Raw genomic sequence first — 21,163 nt, 5'->3', positions numbered from 1 at the left:
TCTCTCCCCGCATATTTCTCTGCTGTGAGCTCAAGTGGAGCTAATTCAGGTTTCTCTGTCAGCATTATCAGCATAGATAATGATCCAGTGAGTCAGCTGGCCTCTGTTCAACAATCACTCAACTAACAGGCAAGACTGCGGGTTCATTTCACCAAAGAGAACCCAGAATTTTTTCGGGGGGGGGGGGGGGGGGGGCTGTTAATTTCACTTCATCTTGAAATATAAGCTCTGTCTGAATTTTTACTAGGCCTATTTATTTAGAGTCACCGTCAACAAAGCTTCTAACAGCATACCATATTTAATAGCATATTTATAGAAATAAAATTGGATAGATAGCCAGAATAACAACATTAAATGATTTTTTTTTTTTTTATTTTTTTTTTTTTTGCATTATTAGGCTGATGTTATTCTACCAAAAACTTTTGCAAAACGCAAGAAGAAAAATTCTAACGTTTGATGATTTAGGATGATGTGTTTACTCTATGAGGCGTCATCCGGTGTACCGTTTCTGTCGGTCTTTATTAGGCTACTCTCAAAACGTTTATAAACCAGTGAGTGCACCTTGTAAAAAATAAATAAATACATAAATAAATGGAAATCATCTGCATCAGCAGTTTCTAGTATCTAAGTTTGAAAAAAAAAAAACACACACACACACACTTAAAATAACAGACACGGAATCCGCCGACCCCTGATATGGACACTGAGCCCAAACCCTCTTCTGCAAGTGATCTGGCAACGCTTTTAAAAGTGCCTGGCTGCTGAGGGGCGATTGGCCTGTATTTTTGGAACAGTGTTAGGATCTGGTAGCCTTGTTGGGACTGCTAAAACATATCCACGAGCTCCAAGTGCAAGAGGGGAGGCTGGGAGAGTGGTTGAAAGCCATGAAAGACCACTGGCTCGACAGTTCGGTTAAAGATAAAGATTAGATCATTGTAAACTGAAAAATATATAATGTAACTAAAAAAAAAAACAATCCTCTCTCTGCCGAGTAATTTCAACTTGAAACTTTAGCACATTAATTTCATTTTTCAAACATTATTTAAGGAATTACCTTTATCAACAAAATATGCGCGTACACGACGATTCTAGAAGTTCAACACAAGGAAAGGATCTCCAATCTCCATTTTACGCATCTGTGGAGTTTGACAGATGGATTTAACAGCGCCTGACAGAGACTGAGCCGTTCGTTATTGTTGATTTTTAAAGTCACATCGGAAAGTTTTGATAAGTTAGTGGTGATTGCATTAAGCGTGATGAGCGGAGGTCGCTTTGAGTTCGATGATGGCGGAGCTTATTGTGGAGGCTGGGAGGGAGGTAAAGCGCACGGGCACGGGATCTGTACCGGACCTAAAGGACAAGGAGAGTTCTCCGGTTCCTGGAATTACGGGTTCGAGGTGGTGGGAGTGTATACCTGGCCGAGTGGAAACACTTACGAGGGGTATTGGTCCCAAGGAAAGCGTCACGGTCTAGGTGTGGAGAGCAAGGGACACTGGCTCTACAAGGGAGAGTGGACGCACGGATTTAAAGGCAGATACGGGACGCGCATCAGCCAGGCCAGTGGTGCCAAGTACGAAGGCACTTGGAATAACGGACTGCAGGATGGTTACGGCACGGAGACCTATGCGGATGCCGGTAAGGTCGAAGAATGAACTTTTGTGAGTTCAAACTGCAGTCTGTGAGATTAAACTTTAAGACCAATGGTTATGTAACGCAACGCTTACACCTAGGGACGAGAATCATAGAGGAGTTAAGTGATTCTACTTCCGAGTCCTCAAAATCCTTATTTGCATTTACCCCTCATTCCATTAGAAAAATTAGATCATTTCAGATGTAAACAGAAAACATCTCAGGCTATCAGAACTAATTTTAATGCTAGTCCTTCTATAAACTAAAATGTTCCATTCATTTAAAAAACACACACAATTGAATTAAAGAAAAGCAAGTAAAATCGACTATTTCAACTTATCAGTTAACACTCTTGAGTGATTAATAATAATAATAATAATAAAAACAAGAATAAGATTCGTTTGTTCCGGTATCGGACTACATCTGTCGCGTAGGCCTACTCGCGTTGTGTTACCACTGAAGAGTGCAACACATCGCCCGTGTTTAAAACTGAATAGTAGATCACCGTTTATTGAATAAAAGCTAGGGGCGTTCGATATTTATCGTCTAGGGTGATATCGTAAAAACACACCCCTAGTGCATGGGCCATCTACACTATGATGTAGGTTAGACTACTGAGCAAAAGCAAATGCATTTTAGAGTTCACACTTTCACTGCGTGATTTAGTCTATTAAAATACATTTAGCCTACATTTCCCCCAAAATGGGGGGGGGGGGGTATCCCTGTATAACTTGTATGTCTTTTATATTTAGCCTATATCATCTGACAGTTAATAGGCACATGAAGAGTGATTTTTTTTCTCTCTTCTAATATCAGCACAATTGCAGATTTGATATTGATTTGATTAACAGTTCAAAAAACAATAGTCTAAGTTATTAAGTGACTTAATATACACTTGTTTTTGCTCTGTTTTGACAACGAAAATAGTTTCAAACAAAGTCACAGCAGAACTGTTTTGCCTCTCTTAGCAACACACAGCAGTCCCCTTTTCCAAATACCAGATTTGCGGTCTTCGCACTCAACAACTAACTTATGATGTATTTCCCATATTGGTTCCTGTCAGGATTGGACCTGTTTTGTCATGTGTTTTAGTTCCTGTCTTTCCTTATTTGGTCTGTTTCCTGTCTTCGTTTAGTTTGATCATAATTGATTCCCTGCAACTGTCTGTTCCTCATTATCATACCTTTATAAGCAATGTCCTTTCAGTTCAGTTTTGTCAGATCTACCATTTTCATATGTTTGTCTTCCTCCCATTCTCACTGTTGGATTTACGCCTGTGTTGGATTAAATAAAGACTATTTCGATTATCCTTGGCTCCGTGTTCCTTCCGGCAGCTTAGTGTGACAAAAGACCCAACCTATATACAGTTTGAATTCCATTTGTCCCCTCTCCTCTCCATTTGTTTTCCGTTTTTTCTGCCAATGCCACTCCCGACCCAGAGCCCAGCCCTCCATCTCCCCATGGTATGGAGCATAAGCCTGAGCCCAATGATGCAAAGAGAGCCAGATCCCAACCTGTCAGACCAGGTACGAGAGTCAGCTACAGTGTCCACCGCAAGGGAGAGCGCCGCGGACAGAGTGAGTGTGGAGTAGAGCTCTGCCTCCTGCATCGTGGCTGAGGGAGAGCAGAGTATGGACCACCAAAATGAGGAGGAGGATCTTTTAGACTGGGAATCTGAACTGGAGGTTGAACTGCCACCTCTATCCGTTGTCTCCGCTGGTTCCAATCAGCCCTCCTTTGTCCTTGGTTTCCTCATCCAGCCCTGAGGAGGCTTTCAATCCTAGAAAGTGTCCTCCAGTTCCTGCTCCTGTCTCCTCCACCGCTGTCGTCTGGCAGCCCCTCTGCTCGCCCTCAGCCCACTATCTATTTGGTGCACCACCAGCTCCATTGGGCTCCTTCCTTCCTCCCGCCAGCTCCACCTTGGTCCTCAGTTACTCTGGCTCCGCCGTGGATCTCTGGATGTCCGCCGTGGTCGCCAGATGCCTCGGCTCCACCCTGCCCCCCCGGATCCTCCGCATCCCCTTGACTTATTGGCTTTCTGTCTCTGTCTTGGGCTTCTCCTACACCTGCTCCACCGCCGTTGGTCAGCCCCCTGGAATCGGTGGCCATTCCTCCTCCATGGCTCCTCACACCATCGGCTCCACCTTGGGCTGCTGTTATGGCTGTGGCCTGGGTCCAGCTGGATTCCTCCTGATCCAAGCTCCTCCCTCCGTCGTCTCCTCCCTGGCTCATCCCTCCATTGTTTGTCTGCCGGCCCCCTCCCGGGGGTCTGTCCTCCATCAAAGCTTCCTCCCAAGCTCCCTCCTATGCACTCCGGAGTGGTATTCAAGCTAGTGTGGAGTGCGCTTATTTCATGTTGCACGCATGCACTTTCCAGTGGCAAAGACCACTAGTGTGGGTATTTGGACAAGGGGAGATTCTCATTACTGAATCAATCGGCCGTTTGAATGAATCAGTTGAATGAATGACTCAATCATTCACTCATGTAGTGATTTTCTGCCACCTACTGTCATTTTTAGGTTCATATTCAAAGTATATTTGACCCTCCCCCACCCAATGTTGCAACATTAAATATTGATTCATGTTCTGCATTAAACAGTCTTAGTGAATGCATCTAACCCTATAGTAGGCCTATCTTACTATTTGAATTTACCTGTAAATGTAAGAATTTGGCACAAAAGATAATGCATACATTTAATTAGGTTAGAAAACAATTTCCATTATAAAGGCAAAAATTCCCATGAAAGGTAAAAATAAATGTAAACTTATTGATAAAAAGTTAATTTTGGTTTAAAAAGATAATATGATTTAACATGTTCATATACAGGATAAATACAGTACTGCAGTCTAAAAGTGAGTTCAAACTTTACCTACTTTTATACATGGCTATATATTCTTATGAATATATCTTTGGCAATATCAAAATTAATTAAAATGAGATGAACAGTCATTCATGTTAGTAGTATTAACTTGAAGCTTACAATCATGGAACCCTGTTGCTACCACAGATGGCCTTTTGGGTAAATGCCTACTGCTAAGAAACATTTTCCAGAGCAGAATGGAGGGTGGTTACAAATTAGTATCACAAATCCTGTTCTCTCTGGATGTGTGGTGTGAGTACAAATAAAAAGGCTCATTCACTGGTGGCCAAGTCGTTTTTCTTTTTTTAGGGGGCACATTAGGCTTTTATAGCAAAATTTTAGACATCTTACTGACTTTCCTTTCTCTTATTTTTGTCTTAATCTTTTTTTATCTTGTCTTAAATAGTCACTTCAGACCACTACTTCTATTATTTTCTCACTTTATCAGCATAGTATCAGCGTTCTTGTCATTATTTAGATTTACAGACCTTCTGCGTTTGCACAGTGACTGCAAAAAACAAAACCATTTGCATGTTTATACCACTCTTAACAATGTATGTATGTCATGGCATTAAATAGCAAATTATCAAACCAAACAGCACAATGGCATTGTTAAAGCAAAACATTTAAGAAAATGTTTATTAGATCACACAATATAAGATTATACAATATCATATAATATTGTACAATATATTATATAAGTATATACAAAATAAATACTAATAAATATACTGTTATAATATTATTGTCACACCAAGCCATGTTAAAATTCTGTTAACCTCGAGTTCTCTAAAGCTGGATGGATTCTGATTGGCTGTCAATGATTTTATTATTAATCAGCTGGAAAAATGTATCATTTTGAAAGTGATTCCAACTAAATTATTTCTCTTTGTCATTCTAGTTATGGACTCTGCAGTACTATTATTCTAAATTTAGAATGATTTTTAAAATGATATCTTTATCGTTATTGTAACAGTTATCTTCCTTGGTGTGAACAGGCCTTAAGAGTCCGAATACATTTTGGGTTCACTCTTTTATGACAGAGTAGGATGCAATAACACAAGTTATCATATAGGTGTCTTATATATACTGTATCAATTGAGCTGGTAGCCGAGTTATCACTAATGTTAAGTGCTAGTGCAGCACTGTGTGAATAAAAGGCACAATAATAGCCATGCCTGTGCTCTTCTGCCCAGCCCATCCCTGAGGACTGATGGATCTCATACGTGTTGCATGACCAAACCAGACCCACAAGCCCCATGACATAAATAACTGCACGTGGTTTATTACCCCAGAGGATGATATGAAAGAGGCGGCTCGCTAGCAGTTGCACCACTGTCCATTGTTTCACATGCCTGAAGTGACAATGAGCTTACGGGTGGCCTAAATTTGAATAAAATGCAGTGTTGTAATACAATCTGTAGTTTAGTTGAAGGGATGATAATTCTGTCATCAATGGACGCTCGTTCACACCAAGGACGATAACTCTCGATGACAATAAATATAACGTTTTAACAATTGGTTTAATTCTTTGAGGACAGGGGGGTCCACACCAAAACTAAAACAATAAAGAAACAGAGGAACAATATCATTGGGATAACATGACTTTTGAAATAAACTGCACAAACATGTTTCAAATAAATAGAACATTATTGTGCATGCCAATATAGTTATCAGAATTATCAGTTAACATTATCAGAGTTGTCTTTCTTTGTGTGAATGGGCCTTTTCTCACTCTCCTGTCTTTTCAAACCTTTATGAATTTCTTTCTTCCATCGAACACAAAACTGTTTTTAAGAATGCTTTAACTGCTTTAGTTTACAACGAAAGTCAGTGAGGTCCAAAACGACATGGATACCACTGATTTTCAGTGTACAATTAAAAACGGAAATAAAAATGTTGTAGGATTTACTCAGAAATGGCTGAAGTAAAGCCCAAGAAAGGTTAGAACTGTTTAGGACCATTTTTGCTTGCAAACGGTGCTTGGTGTGCATATTTCTCTCCTGATTCAGTCAATAAAGATTTTTCACTGGAGAAAGAAATGTAGATAGATAATTCATATTTTAGCCAGAAACATCTGTTTAAAGTTAAAAAGCATCTGTTTATTTCTTTCCCACAAACATGCAGTTTTCACTCCAAAAGAAGTAATTACGAATTTATTATGATTGAGACAATCAGCTGTTTTAACTCTAATTCTAGTGACACCCATTCACTGCAAAGGGTGAACTATTTTTGTGGCCTATTCCTTTAAACTAGTGGTCTATTTGGTACTGCCATTTAATTGTAACAGAAAAATAATTCAGTGTTTTTAAATGACAAGAAAAATAGTAAAAAAAATCTGTAATAATGCTGAAAGATCTATTAAACAAACCATACAGGTTTGGAATGACAAAACTTGTATTTTTGGGTGGACTTTCCCTTTACCATTCTCTGACTGATGTCTTTGCCAATATAGGTACCTTCCAGGGCCAGTTCACTGGCGGCATGCGACACGGCTATGGAGTACGTCAAAGTGTTCCCTATGGCATGGCAGCGGTGGTGCGTTCTCCTCTGAGAAACTCTCTGAGCTCCCTGCGAAGTGAACACAGCAATGGGACACTCCTGCAACAGGACATCCCAGTCATCACTGCCACCAACGCATCTGGTCAGGAGACCCTGGTCAACACTCCCATGCCTCTGGGCCCATCTCGTGGCGGTTTTGCCCTCACCCTGCAAGTGGACCCAGATGCAGTCAAGCCCAAGAAGAAAGGCCTCTTCCGGCGTGGCTCACTTCTAGGCAAGCTGAAGAAGTCCGATTCCCGCACTTCCCTCTCCAGCAATAAGAGCAAGCTTAGCTTTTTGCGGAGTGGGTCAGCTCTCAGCTCCGCTGCCAGCGATGCAAACTCCACCATCAGCCTGGGTGAGAGCGAAGGAGAAGGTGAAGGTCAGGAGTTTCCCCCAGTGGAGTCAGACATTGACGCCACCACCACTGAAGTCTACATGGGAGAGTGGAAAAACGACAAGCGCTCGGGTTATGGGATCAGTGAACGTTCTAGTGGGCTTAAATATGAGGGCGAATGGCTGAACAACCAACGGCACGGTTATGGGTGCACCACTTTCGCAGAGGGTGGCAAAGAAGAAGGCAAGTACATTAACAACATGCTGGTGAAGTCTGTAAAGAAGAAGGTAATTCAGCTGAAGGGTACTAAGATCAAGCAAAAAGTGGAGCGCAGTGTGGAAGGAGCCCAGAGGGCAGCTGCCATAGCCAAACAGAAGGCCGAAATTGCCAACTCAAGGTAAGGAGTGAATCATTTAACTGCTCACAACAGCTGATTTTGAATTTGGTCGGCTATTAATTACGGTCGACTCCGTGTGATTGGCTGTTTTCTGCATGTGATACACTTCCAGGTGCACATGTCCAAGAGTTAATCACAAACTCATAAACCTAACCCTAACCCTAAGTTGACAGAGAATGTTTAGATCTTTGTGAGCCCACTGAACCTGATCTAAACCCGGTTGGATTTGTTTGATTTAGTCAAATCTACACCTACTCTGAAACTTAAGAGTTTGTTCAAATAGCTACGTGCAACAGGCCACAGAGTGGTCCTGACTGAGCTGCTAAATACATAAATAAATACATTAATAGTTAATAATAATAATAATACACTCTCCACAAACCTCTTCTCAGCTAGATTTACCTCTAGTTTTCAGAATACACAAGCCCAAGCCAAGCCTGCCAGACGATGTTTTGTAGGTTTTACATAACATGCGCAATAACAAAAAACATCCTGATGCCACCTTGGTGCTGGTTTCCAGACAGTCTGCCCAAATGCAAAAACAAACAGACTCAAAGCAGGCCACATGATCCAAGCTATGCATGGCGTCTTAGTGGCTAGGCTGAGCTCCAGACATGATAAAGAGGAGTCTAACACATGACACAAACAATAAAGCTTCCCTGAAGGGTCAAATATTTAGATTTCCATACACTTCTGACAGCATCTGCAGTTTATCATGGAGATGCTTACAGTTATAAACAGTGGGCTAATTTCAGGTGAAGTGGATTTGATAAAATCTTCCCTCCTTGTAAGGAGATGCACAAGCCAAAGACAAACAGCCGTGGCTTCTCAGTCATCAGATGCTCGCCGCTGTTGATGCTCACCACATAAAAAATAATTCAAAGATTATAAAAGATGACAACCTGACAGCAGACTGAAACCAGATGAATCAAAGCACAAGGGGGAAAAAAGAAGACATTCCCATTCCTTATACATAAGCAAAACATGTATATGTCAGAATAACATACAAGACAAAACTGTTCAAATAAGGAGCTTACTGTTACCAAACACCTCCACACCACTTCTCAAGTGTTATAGCCAGTGCCAGATCATTGTTTGTAGAGGAGAAACCTGATCTTATCATTATCAGCAATAAGAGACAGACTCCTGACACCAAGCCAGACAGATCAGAAAGGCTAACTGGAAACCAACACACAGCTGTCTACACTGAACTTGGCAGTAACGTTTTTGTTGTTATTCAGTTATACACTAGGTCAACATGGGGATAAGAACAGGAAAATGTATTCTACTTCTGAATGGTGTATGGGTTAAAAGAAACTCTTACACCATAATATTAACTGGATTCTTTTTTTTTTTACAATTTATTTATTTTTTTAGATGTGAAAGGGAGATACGTGTATGTTTTGTTTACAATATGACTGGCGTAATTTTGGTGTATATGCCAGTTAAGATTTTTCCTTCTCAAGATTTATGGTCCAGAGCAGGTTTATAATTTTTTTATTAAAATCCTTTGTATAGAATAGAATAGTAAACAATAAAATAGTATACATCAATAAAAACCTATAAAATAAAATTGTTATAAAATAATATGAAATAACTGTATTATACAAAATAATAAAAAATACAATTGTATAAAGCAACATTATATAAAATGTTATAAAACAGTATAAAATAACTAGGTATAAGAAATGGTGTAAAATAAAATAGTATAATAAAAATTATTAAAATAGTATAAAATAACTTTGAATAAAAATAAAATATAAAATAACAACAAAATAAAGTAAATGAATGAAATGAAATGAAATACAATTTTTGAATTAAGTAAAATAACTAAATGAAATAAAATAACTTAAAATAAAATATTTATATTAATTAAAATAATAAAATAGTATAACTCCCGCCACTACTGATAAAAAAGTGGAAAACAACAACAACAACAACAACAACATAAAAAACAAAAACGGTGGACTTTGTTCAGGTGCTGGTTAACCCCTTTGCTCTAATCATAGTGTATTTAGAACAGCAGAGGGTCTTGTGTGGAAGACGAAACTCCTCCGAGACCATGGCACTGGCTGTAAATGACGCACATGGGTCTGGTGTCAGAAAAGGAGGCCTGCCTAAAAAAGAACAGGCACTGTTGCTATATCACAATCACAGGGGAATGCAACAGCTGATAGCCCTTTTCTATCCTCAGCTTCTTAGACACTCATACAGACATACCTGATGTAATAAAAGACGGGGGGAAACACCATCACAAAAAGCTTAAACAAAAATCAACCAACAAATATTATTATTTTTTTATTTTATTTTACTTCTCTGGTCTCATCTCAAATGTTAACAAACAGGTCTTTAAACAAGTCATGATATCCAAGAAAAAAATAATAATTCCCACATGAGAAGCACTACTAAAAGTTAAACTAGAGTTGCAAGTGTTATTGATTTACATTTTGCAAGATGTTTCCAAAAGGTTGCATATTTTCTATTCATAGCTCTTTTTTAAATTTTGTGTGGCAAACTTAAGAAATATTCCAAGTTGGCTATTAATGAGTTCAAAACTTAACTACCAATTATGGATATAAATTTCGGCAAGAATTCATGAAAGCATCGGTCAAAAACTTAATGCAGACGTTACTGTAAATGTATATCTATGACATACCACTGGGAGGGTCTGAACTTTCTAAACCTTCCACTGACAGCCACCCTCAGTACAGTGTCTTTAAGTAGTCGGGCTATTTTGAACTAAGGATAACATTACAGTATGGAAAATATCACAGAGTAAATGCTACATTGCTTTTTTTAATCAAAGTGACAAACAAAAATCTTAACCGTGATCTGTTACTGCATGCGTAAAGACAGACGTTGTTAAAAAAGTTCTTATACTGTAAATGCAAATTGTGCTTTAAGAAAAAAAAAAGGTCCTGAGGCTTGCACTGTAATTATGCAGTGCAGTAATTCCTAATGAGACCAACACAAATAAAAAACATGAATAATTTAGCCCCTGAATAAGTTTGCATGAATGAATAAAACCAATGCACGCTCCAGAGAATAAAGGTGGTCTTCTCTATAGCGGTGTATCATAGTACACCAGTTCTCATCTCTTACTGTGAAGTGTAGGGTGTTAAAAGAGTGATGTATTTTAGTTTCAGCTCAATGGGTGAAGAGGACACCCTCTTTTGCTATAAATAACCACCTGCCACCTAACCAACTGCTAACCCATCTTTCCTAATAAAGATGAGACGGGATGTCTTGGGTTGCTCTGGTTCTACAAACAAGAGACAAGTTGAAAACAGAGAGAAAAAAAAGGTTCACTCCCATGCCTTTCCTCTCATAACATAAATACCCAACTATATTAGAACTGGCAGTATCTGTGCCACATTATAATAGTAAACTATTTAATCTAATGTCAATAAACATAGCTTTCCTTTAATAGTTCACCTCTGAATCACTGCCAAAACATATTACATTTACTGTATGCATCTGTTGTACTGTAGACAGGTGTTAACAAAGTCCTAATTCATTTCTGTTATGGTTTTATTAATGCTAAAGAAATGCTTGGGCCTTATGGCTCAGCTAGTAGCACATGTTATTAACAATTGATATATATATATATATATATATATATATATATATATATATATATATATATATATATATATATATATATATATATATATATATCAATTGTTAATAACATGTGCTACTAGCTGAGCCATAATCTATATATATATAGATAGATAGATATAATCAATAAGCACAAAACAAACTGGATTTCTCTGCATTTACCAGTATTTGATTTAATACCACTGACTACATGCTTTTTTCCCTCCTCACAGAACAACCCATGCTAAAAGTAAAGGAGACGCTGCAGAACAGGCCGCCCTAGCCGCCAACAATGAGTCTAGTATCGCTCGTGTAGTTGCCAGAGAGCTCTCTCCCTCTTTCCATCAACCAGGTAAGTAGAAGACTTCATTGTTTGCTAAATATATAATCAACAGAGGCCAAAGAAACCGGGGCTGGTTCGGATCCTCCCAGTCCAGTGAGAGTCTGGATGCTTGATGAATGCTTGTTAATCCAGACATCAAGTCAGATTTACAGTATGGCAGCATTTATCACAGAACAGTCTTTGTGCTGTTAATGTCTTGAGTTTCTAAACCCCACATGTAAACATTTCTGAGTGTCTGAAATGGGATTAGATTGCTAAAACACAAGCCCCTCAGCAGCTCACCATGTTCCTGTGTCTGTCTATCTGAAGGGCACTGCTAAGCTCTTGATGGTTTTATTTTGGCACTGTCTGTCTCCAAAATCTTACGTCTAAGCTGTAGACAAGCATAACAGAATGCATAATTATAGTTATTTGCTTATTTTAATAATAAGCCATCGGATGTTTGCCTGTATTTGTTCTGTTGAGGTGATCACATTTCATCTTTCTTCTTAAAGTGCAGAATTTTTATTCCGTCCCTGACTGTTTGCATTTGTGGCCTCTGTCAGCTACCTGTCAGCCTGAAACTGAACATGCTATTCAACACCCTGGTCTTGTGTTTCAGTGATAAAAATACATTATAGGGTTCTTTTGGTCTTTTTTGAAAATGATAGAAAAGAAATTTGATAATGTGATAAATATTTAGAGATAGACTGAAAGTGAGGCACCAAATTTAAATATAGACTCCAGTAATCTGTCGAATTAATCCATCCATGCACTTGCAATTATCTCATAATTGTCAGCGATTGCAAGAATCAAACAAAATAACATAAATCAATCAATCAAAATAATCAAAACTAAAATAACAGTAAGCTATTTACTTTGGCATGATAAATTGATTATAGTGCACTTTATTCTATCATCCACTGTTTTATATTTCGAAAATGAATCTGAGAGAGCAATTATCAGGAATGGCAGAAAAGTTTATATGGTTGAAATAATCAGAATAACACAAATTTAAAAAAGGCACACCTCAAGAACACTTTTGACCATTGTTTGTTTAAAAAAGGTAACTGTAAATGTCTACTGTAAAAATTTACCTCAACCATTTCCAGAGAATATCAACTTATGTTGGGTATCGGTCAGCTTCAGAGCTAGTGGGGGCAGCAGAGAGCCTCATGCAGTTTTATTGGCTGTTTAGGAACTCTGCAAAACATTGTTATTAGTGCACCTTTGAACCTATCATTTAAAAATGATTGTATGTGTATAATATGTCAGTGCTAAATTATAATCAGCCAGTATCAATATCACTTATTAAACCTACATTCTAATAAAACATGCATCACATGGTGTCCCTCAGGTCCTGAGTATATAAAAAAACGAGCCTTGCAGGAGATTGCTCAGAGCAATGAGAATGCAGACACAGGGATGCACGAGCCCTTGTTAGCTGAAGATTCCCTACCAACACCCCCAGAGAGCCCCTTCATGAATGAGCTGGAAAGTCTAAGACCAAGCTCCACTTCTGCACGCACCCCCTCACCTACTCCAGTCATCGTTCCTCAGGCACAAAGCAGGGAAGATCCCAACCTCTTGAGCCCCGGCAGCTGGAATGGAGACAAGGCCAGTCGAGGCAGCGGTAGCAGAGGCAGCAGTAGAGCAGGTAGTAGGCCAAGCAGTCGACCCACCACCCCGTCTTCCACTCCTGCCGTTGCTCCCGCTCCAGATGCAGGTCCTGAGGAACATTCTGCTCCCAGCAGTAAGGTCCCATCCCGTACCCCTAGCCGCCAGAGCGCCAAAGCAGAGCAGGGTTCAGACCTGGAAATCAAAGCTTTGCAGAACATGGACTCAGAGTCAAAAGTAGCAGAACCTGTCCCTGCTGCTACCCCAGTAAGAACCAATCTCGTCCTCACCACCGACGAAGAAGAGTCACCTCCACCACCTCGCTCTGCCCCTAAGCTGTCCCCCAAAGCAGTCACACCAGAGCCAAAGGCAGCTCAAGTCAAACACAAAGATGAAACAAGGGAGCCTGTACATGAGCGCCCATCTTCAATGACAGAAAGCAAGCCTGAGTCTAGGACAGAAGTCAGGGAGGAGAAGAAATTAACCAACAGAATGGAGCCTAAACCTTCGCCAAAACGAGAACCAAGCCCTGCTCCAAAAGTTGCACCAAAGCCTGAGCCCAAGTCAGTGCCTAACCCAGAACATAAACCTGTGGTCAAGCCGGTTGCTAAACCAGTTGCCAAGATCGAGGCCAAAACTGAGACGAGGCAGAGGTCTCTTTTGAAAGCCCCCAGCGAAACAATACAAGAACCTCTGGAGCTAGATGAGGTAAGGATAACAAATCAAACCTTGGTATTCTGATTACAAGTTAAATCTCAGTTGGTCATTTCAATTGATTTTTAAATCCCATTAGATATATTCCAAATATTGAATACATATTTGAGATTTGCATAGCCTAACAAATTCAACAACAACAAAAAAAAACTTAATATACATAATCTACAAATAAGTTTTATTAGATTTCCTAAGGAAAAAAGAAAACATTACATTACTCTGTCCCACGACTCTCACCTCAAAAACCCTTTCTGAAGCTGATCTGCCTCTATTTGTCCCTGGATTTGTACATTTTGAACAATCATAGCCCTGTTTTACTACATTAATCATTGAATCTCAATTTATTGTACAGTGGCCCACCATCCTAGCTTCAGATGTCCTCCCAATAGGCCATGTTATGAGAAAGCTCATTTTTCTAAACAGCTCTTGAGTGGAGTGGAACACACTGCTCTGGAACACCAACAGATCCTTGAAATTATGCCCTGGCTCAGACATTTTTTGCTCCGGCATTTTTCACAAGGCATATTTATACAAGGCTGAACCATCAAAATGAGAAATGCTCACCTTCACAAAGCCCCTTGCAGTCTATCAAAAACTCAATTTTGCATTGAATCACAGAAGCATCTTTTGGCTCATTGAGCATAGGTCCCAACAATCAGTTTTTAGAGGGGGGGGGGGGGGGGGGGGGGATTGTAATGTGTAAAAAGCCCTACCTCTTGCAATTGAAATAATAAGTCAGGGGCTCTCAACTCTTGTCCTCAGGGTCCACTTTCCTGAAGAGTTTACCTCTAACCTTGATCAAACTCATCTGCCAGTAATTTCTTGTCATCCCAAAGACCTTAGCCTTGTCCAAATACCTTGCAGTCTTGCCCACTTGAGAGCACATGCACACGACAGGAATTAAGTGCTCAAGACTGTCCAGATCTTAAAAATGCCAAAACGCAGTACCCTTATTGCACACTAAGGGTGCTTCTCACTATCTCGCCTCATTTCCTCGAGGAGTGAGGAGGCTTCCTGAGGAGCTATGAGTGAGGATACAAAGGTGTATCTTTTGAAGAAGTGTTTTTCATTGAAAAACCTGACACACGTATAAATTCTCCTCCCCCTTCACATTTGTCTTAACCAACTTTAACAACTTAAGGGCAGATCCCTTTAGCACAGCTGATGATGGTTTCCTCGATCCTCGAGTCTTTTCCCTGCGTCCTTCCCTCGCCTCCTGAAGGGGTGGAGCTAAGATGCGAGGAAAGGAAATGAGGATGCACAAATAAGAATTGAGAAGCACCCTAAATCTACACTCAAGAGCAGTATTCAAGGCTTAGTGTATCCCATCATGCATCATGTTGTGGAAATAAATCGCAAGCCTTTTGGCCAAGTTTTCGAGAGGTCACGGAAACCATTCCAATGTAAGATAAATATTAATGATAATTATATATTACATATAATTTGGTTGTAAAACAAAGTGCTACACGTTTTATTGTTGCATAGATTAGTATATTTATTTTGTACAACATTTGGAACTGCTTTTTATCACTTAATTATGCTATAGAAATAAAGCTTACTTACTTACTTAATTAGAAGCACCACAAATTAAAATTGTCATGTTATAGGGACTAATGAACAGACATTTAGAAGTTGATTTTAAAATGCAAGTATTTAAAATTTAAATAAAGCTATGTAAACACTTGCATTTTTACAATACTATAAGTGTGGCCCATCAGGTAATGAAAAGTTTGACACACAGATGTGTTCTTCATCCTCACTTGAACACTTGGGCCAAATACAGGAAGTACGTCATAGAAGTAGTCAAGTAGACAAGTGCAAAGACCACAAGTATGGGTATTTGGACAAGGTTCTTGATTAGCTTGTTGAAGTGTGTTTGATTAGAGTTGGAGCTAAACTCTGCAGGAAAGTGGACCTTGAATGCCAGAGTTGAGGCATTTATTTCTTTGATTCCTCTAATGCAGGGGTATCCAGCCCTGCTCCTGGAGGGCCAATGTCCTGCAGAGTTTAGCTCCAGCCTACCAAAACACAATTTCTGGTAAATTTCTAGCATTACTGAAAACCTTGATTAGTTGGTGTAGGTGTGTTTAATTAGGAATGGACCTTAAACTCTGTAAAGCCCCTTTCACACTGCACGTTGGACCTGGAAAACTGCTGGAACATTGCAGGGGTCGCCTTCTGTGTGAACGTAAACACGTCCCAGGATTTATTCTGGGATTGGTCTGGGGTTGGGGACCTAGTAGCATTGCCGGGTTCAGTCCCGGAACGAGCGCTGTGTGAACAAAAGCAAGAACAAATGCTGTAAAGGGTGTGTCGTAGTGATGACGCACGTTATCACGTGACTCTTTTACCATGTTTGAAGGCAGATCAGCATTTGCAACAAAAAAAAAACATGCACGCAGAGATCAGTCAGCTTCTCACTTTCTGCGCTGAAACAGAGATCGTTCACCAGTTTAAGTGAAAGTTACGTGCCTAGTGTTTTCGACTCGTACATTACACATCACATTCTGATGTCACGTGTCATTACGGGACGTTTACAAGTTGTGTGTGTGAACACACGCACATATACCGGGTAATCACTGGCAGTGTGAAAGCGGCTTTGACGACTTTATTCCGCATTGTCTTCTCTTCCGGGTCTGTTGTGAGTGCGACTGCTGTGACTGTTGACATATGACGCTGATGATTTGTTTTCTGGTGCACCCAATAACAAAGATAACACATCAGCAGCGTCATACGTCAGCAGCACCACTGCAGTGTTGTGAACACGCTCACAACAGACCTGGAAGAGAAGACAATGCTGAATAAAGTCGTCATTTCCTTTTATTTGGACCAAAATGTATTTTCGATCCTTCAACAAATTCTAACTGACCCTCTGATGTCACATGGATTACTTTGATGATGTTTTTATTACCTTTCTGAACATGGACAGTATACCGTACATCCATGTTCAATGGAGGGACAGAAAGCTCTCAGACTAAATCTGAAATATCTTAAACTGTGTTCTGAAGATGAATGGAGGTCTTACGGGTTTGGAACGACATTAGGGTGAGTCATTAATGACATATAATTTGGGTGAACTAACCCTTTAAGAATGTGGTCCTCCAGGAGCAGGATTGGACATTGCTGCCAAGATGTCCAATCCTGCTCCCGGAGAGCCACATTCTTACTGAGTTTAGCTCCAGCACACCTGCCTGGAAGTTTCCAGTAGCCCTGAAGACAACATTTACTGGTTCAGCTTTGTTAAGGTTGGAGGTAACTCTGATGATTTAAGCTGGCCTTTAAGCAATTGCGAAGTACAGCCTTGAGCACCATCATTTGATAATTTTACTTTACACTAACATTTGTGAACACTTTTTTTTTTCATAGGGGCCAAACACAATAATGATCTGCATGGTTATATTCCTGAACATTGGTTTGGCAATTCTTTTCGTTCACATCTTGTCTTGAGATGACAAAGCCTAAGGTAAGCTGCCACCATATATCCTGGATTTTTTCTTGAGTGAATTTCATTAAGAGTAACTGTTTTTTCTCCTTGTAAAATCACTGTGGGTATTATTTCACACACCTTTTTCTAGCCAAAACCATCCAGGTGAAAGAAACGACCATGGGGAGCTGTGAGAATGCACTGCGCTCCATTAACGGCTCTGTTGTTGCGTTATCCAGTTTCAGACCAGCCCTCCTAAGCTACTCTAAAGTTGGTTGTCATCTGTAACTGGACTGAGTGCTCCTAAATGATCAGTGCATCTCCTTGCCAGAATGCTATAGAATAAAGCATTTGTGCACATTTGCTTTGTTTGTGAAAGGTACTACTGCATTTAACAGTTCTGCTGAAGTCTAATGCAGGTGAAACTGAATAATCTATAAGGGCTAACTGATGTTAAGTACATTCGCAATCACAATACATATTCTATAAAACAGAACATGTCATTTGGCATGTAACATTCATCTTTGGAGAATAAACAAATAGTTATGACATTACGAAATGGGTCAATACTTTTTCTTCTGTTCAATGGCTTGAACAAACATAAATTCCACCAGTGCACTAATGCTTTAACACCAGGTAGTGGCATTCATCAAAATCTCTGATGCTGTATGCAAATACAAATTTAATGTCTTAAAGTATCCCCTGCATGATAAAAGTCAACATGGCTGAAAAATAAATTGCTAAAACACTTTTTTGGATTTTCCATGATGAAAAAAGTATTCCACAATGAGAATATTCTAATTAGAAAATTAGGTCTATGAAGATGTAACATGGTTAATTTTCTTAAGCTAAAGCATCCCTATAGAGAAGGTTTCCACAAGTTGGCGTGAGAGTTTTTAAACAAGAATCTAAAAATACCTCTTCACTGAATGGAAAAAGAAAAAAAAAGAAGGGGAAAAAAATATGTTGTGGCTAACTAACTCTTGTACTGTGAATTTGTGATAGTCCTGCCTTTTGTTTTGCCTGTATTAGTCATAAAACGGTATGCAAAAGATTTAAGAATGTTCAAACCAGATGGTGCAAGTGTACATGTCCCACATTTTTATGCATGTATGTGCACATTTGAGTGTTTTTGTAAATTTCTAAATCATGGACATTTTCAGAAACATTTCATGGTTTTAGCTAATTTAACCCGTATAGAGTAGTGCATTACCTCAAATTTGCAAAGGTCTTATAGAAAATATTGTAACTGTGCAAAATGTTATTTATTGAATAAATAAAGGGGTGTTAACGTTTTATCTAGAATAACTAATTAAGTTTAATTTGATTAAGTGTTTACAGGTCCTAATTCACCCGAAATACAGATATTAGCCACTTGTTTCTCACATGCCTCTTAAATGTCTAAAATCACTAGATATTTAAAGGGGTCCTATTATGCCCTTTTACACAGTCTTGATTTTGTTTTGGGGTGTACTAGAACATTCTCTCATGCTTGGTGGTTCGAAAAACGCATTATTATTCACAAAATTCACATAACCATTACCTTTCTCCCCAGCCTGGAACAAACGGCTCGATTATATCGGGATTTGATGAAGGCCCGCCTTACGAAAACCGAGATATGATGTGATTGGTTAGCTGTCCCTGTGCATTGTGATTGGCGAACAGCTTAGATTGTGTTTTTTTTACTGTCGGCCCTTGCCAAAGCAGTAAGTTCTGTCTGCTCCTGTACAGTTAAATGTGCTGAATGTTAGTTTTTGACTGTACTAAAGCATAAAAATACCATAATATGTTTGTAGATATTCAAGAAAGATGCTAAGTTAATATATTTGTCTATCTGTAAAACAATGCAACAGTCAGTTAGTCTTCTTTGAAAATGTGCGTTCCGGGCTGGAATGTTGGTCTCGGTTTTGGTTCGTGAAACCCTCCCACTGCCAGTTTACCCGACTATATTTCGGTCACCCGTGCTGCCAGTTGGCGGGAAACCCAGCATGTTTCATTTCAGTCATTGAAAGCTGGCAAACGTTTGTGACAAAATAATGAAGTGCACTGATAAATTATTTATAATAAACACTACAGTATTCAATTAAAAAATAAACATTTTTAATTTAGATTTCATGGTGACAGTTTGACCCGTTTTCAGACACCGGGAATATTGAACAAGAGGATCGCACAGAACCTTTGCATGCACGCATATTGCAAGACATATTAGAGGATAACTAGGGTTTGGCCGTGATCCCACCACCACATACCCCCACAATCCGCCGGACACGAATATCGTTTTTGGAAACAAAATTACGTGCCAAACCCCTACAGGGAATAAATACATGATTGGAGGAAAATATATATATTTCAATATTTTCTCCCAGAGTTATATGATTGGGTAATACTGTAGGCCTATATAAATTGCGGTCATTGTGGAGCCATCTGGCATTGAAACTGCTTGAAAAAAAAAAAACATCGGCATGAAATCAAATTGTACAAGTCTTATTTTATGGAATACTTTAATCTTTCTTTTATATAACTTAGCCATGCACTTCATTATTTTTTTTCGCTTTTTGGTTTTTCTTTCACTTTCGATATTCACGATCGCACATACTGTTTTTTTATGGAGCAACAGTACTTACCACACGTTACTAGATTAGATGTTTTGTCAGTGGTGCTCAGAATCTCCAAATCATTTGGACATGAAGCACTACTTCGCATTCTTGTCCAATGCACTCAACCAATGGATATAACCATGACCTCACTCCTACCCACCCCCAAACCATTGGAATTTTCGTAGGAGGGAATTATTTAAATTATATTCTAATGGTCCGCTTTGTGACATCACAAAACCAGGAAAACAACGCTGTAGTTAAAACAAGCAGTTCGTTGTAGTTCTTCAAAAAGGACATATATACATACATATATATATATATATACACATACATATACATACACACACACACACGATATATAACGAAATATCTCCTTTTGGAATGGACTTTGAGATTTTTAACTTTGTAGATCTTTTTTTATGCCTAAACATATAAACTACACACTGACTAAAATTCAAAAAGTGAAAAAGCTTAATAGGACTCCTTCGAGTGCCATTTTCACCACTTTGCAACATTAACTTTAAATTTAGCAAATAAAAACATGGTATTCAGCATGGTTGATACATTGCATTAACTGAGGTTTTCCTGCAAATATCCCTCTTCACCTGACTGTTAAGTTTGTTTCAGCAGTCACACTCATGAATGGAGTCATTACAATAAAAGAAAAAATGCACCAACATGTTTCGACTGTGCAACTGTCATTCTCTTTACTTTTGAATGTTAGCATTAGAACATTCTGTTGCATTACATTCTCCATTATCTGCAGTGTATTCTACATTCACAGCCCATAACCACAAAATGTCTGTCAATGCTGTATCTTCTTTTGTCTTAGGAGAGGCAAACAAAGGGGAACAAAGAATATATATTTAAACTCCATCTGTCCACCAGCTTGACATATTCTCCTGACATGGTTTGAATACCACACCCAGTTTGGATTAGGGTGGTACACAGGCCTCTTCTAACAACTTTTACTGTGAAACATGGGAAGTATATTTCACTCAGGTAAAGTGGCAAGTCGTCAACACTTGAACAGTCAAGCATAATCAATAAAAAGCCTTCAAGAAAGACTGGTCAATTGACACTTACTCAACCTGCTGCACTATTCCACATCAGCCAAAGTGAGC

At 39.1% G+C, this 21,163-nt stretch overlaps 1 protein-coding gene across 1 annotated transcript; it reads left to right on the top strand.

Moving 5' to 3' along the window:
* The first annotated feature begins 811 nt into the window (after positions 1–811).
* On the top strand, positions 812–19,897 carry LOC113065740 (junctophilin-2-like). Its single transcript, XM_026237234.1, has 6 exons — positions 812–1,635; positions 6,946–7,765; positions 11,599–11,717; positions 13,045–14,012; positions 17,385–17,481; positions 17,594–19,897. Exons 1-5 carry the CDS (start codon positions 1,257–1,259, stop codon positions 17,463–17,465), a joined length of 2,367 nt encoding a protein of 788 aa, XP_026093019.1. The 5' UTR covers positions 812–1,256; the 3' UTR covers positions 17,466–17,481; positions 17,594–19,897.
* The last annotated feature ends 1,266 nt before the right edge of the window (positions 19,898–21,163 follow it).

The sequence above is a fragment of the Carassius auratus genome, chromosome 48, assembly GCF_003368295.1.
Source record: "Carassius auratus strain Wakin chromosome 48, ASM336829v1, whole genome shotgun sequence".
Classification (NCBI taxonomy): domain Eukaryota; kingdom Metazoa; phylum Chordata; class Actinopteri; order Cypriniformes; family Cyprinidae; genus Carassius; species Carassius auratus.
Note: the sequence above shows the minus strand (reverse complement) of the source record. Positions and strands in the feature narration are given on the sequence as shown.

Excerpts from the sequence above, each read along its gene's own strand:
- LOC113065740 (XM_026237234.1), top strand. The coding sequence starts at position 1,257 with ATGAGCGGAGGTCGCTTTGAGTTCGATGATGGCGGAGCTTATTGTGGA. Across the intron at positions 7,766-11,598 it reads GCCGAAATTGCCAACTCAAG|AACAACCCATGCTAAAAGTA; the intron begins GTAAGGAGTGAA and ends CCCTCCTCACAG. Across the intron at positions 11,718-13,044 it reads TCCCTCTTTCCATCAACCAG|GTCCTGAGTATATAAAAAAA; the intron begins GTAAGTAGAAGA and ends GGTGTCCCTCAG.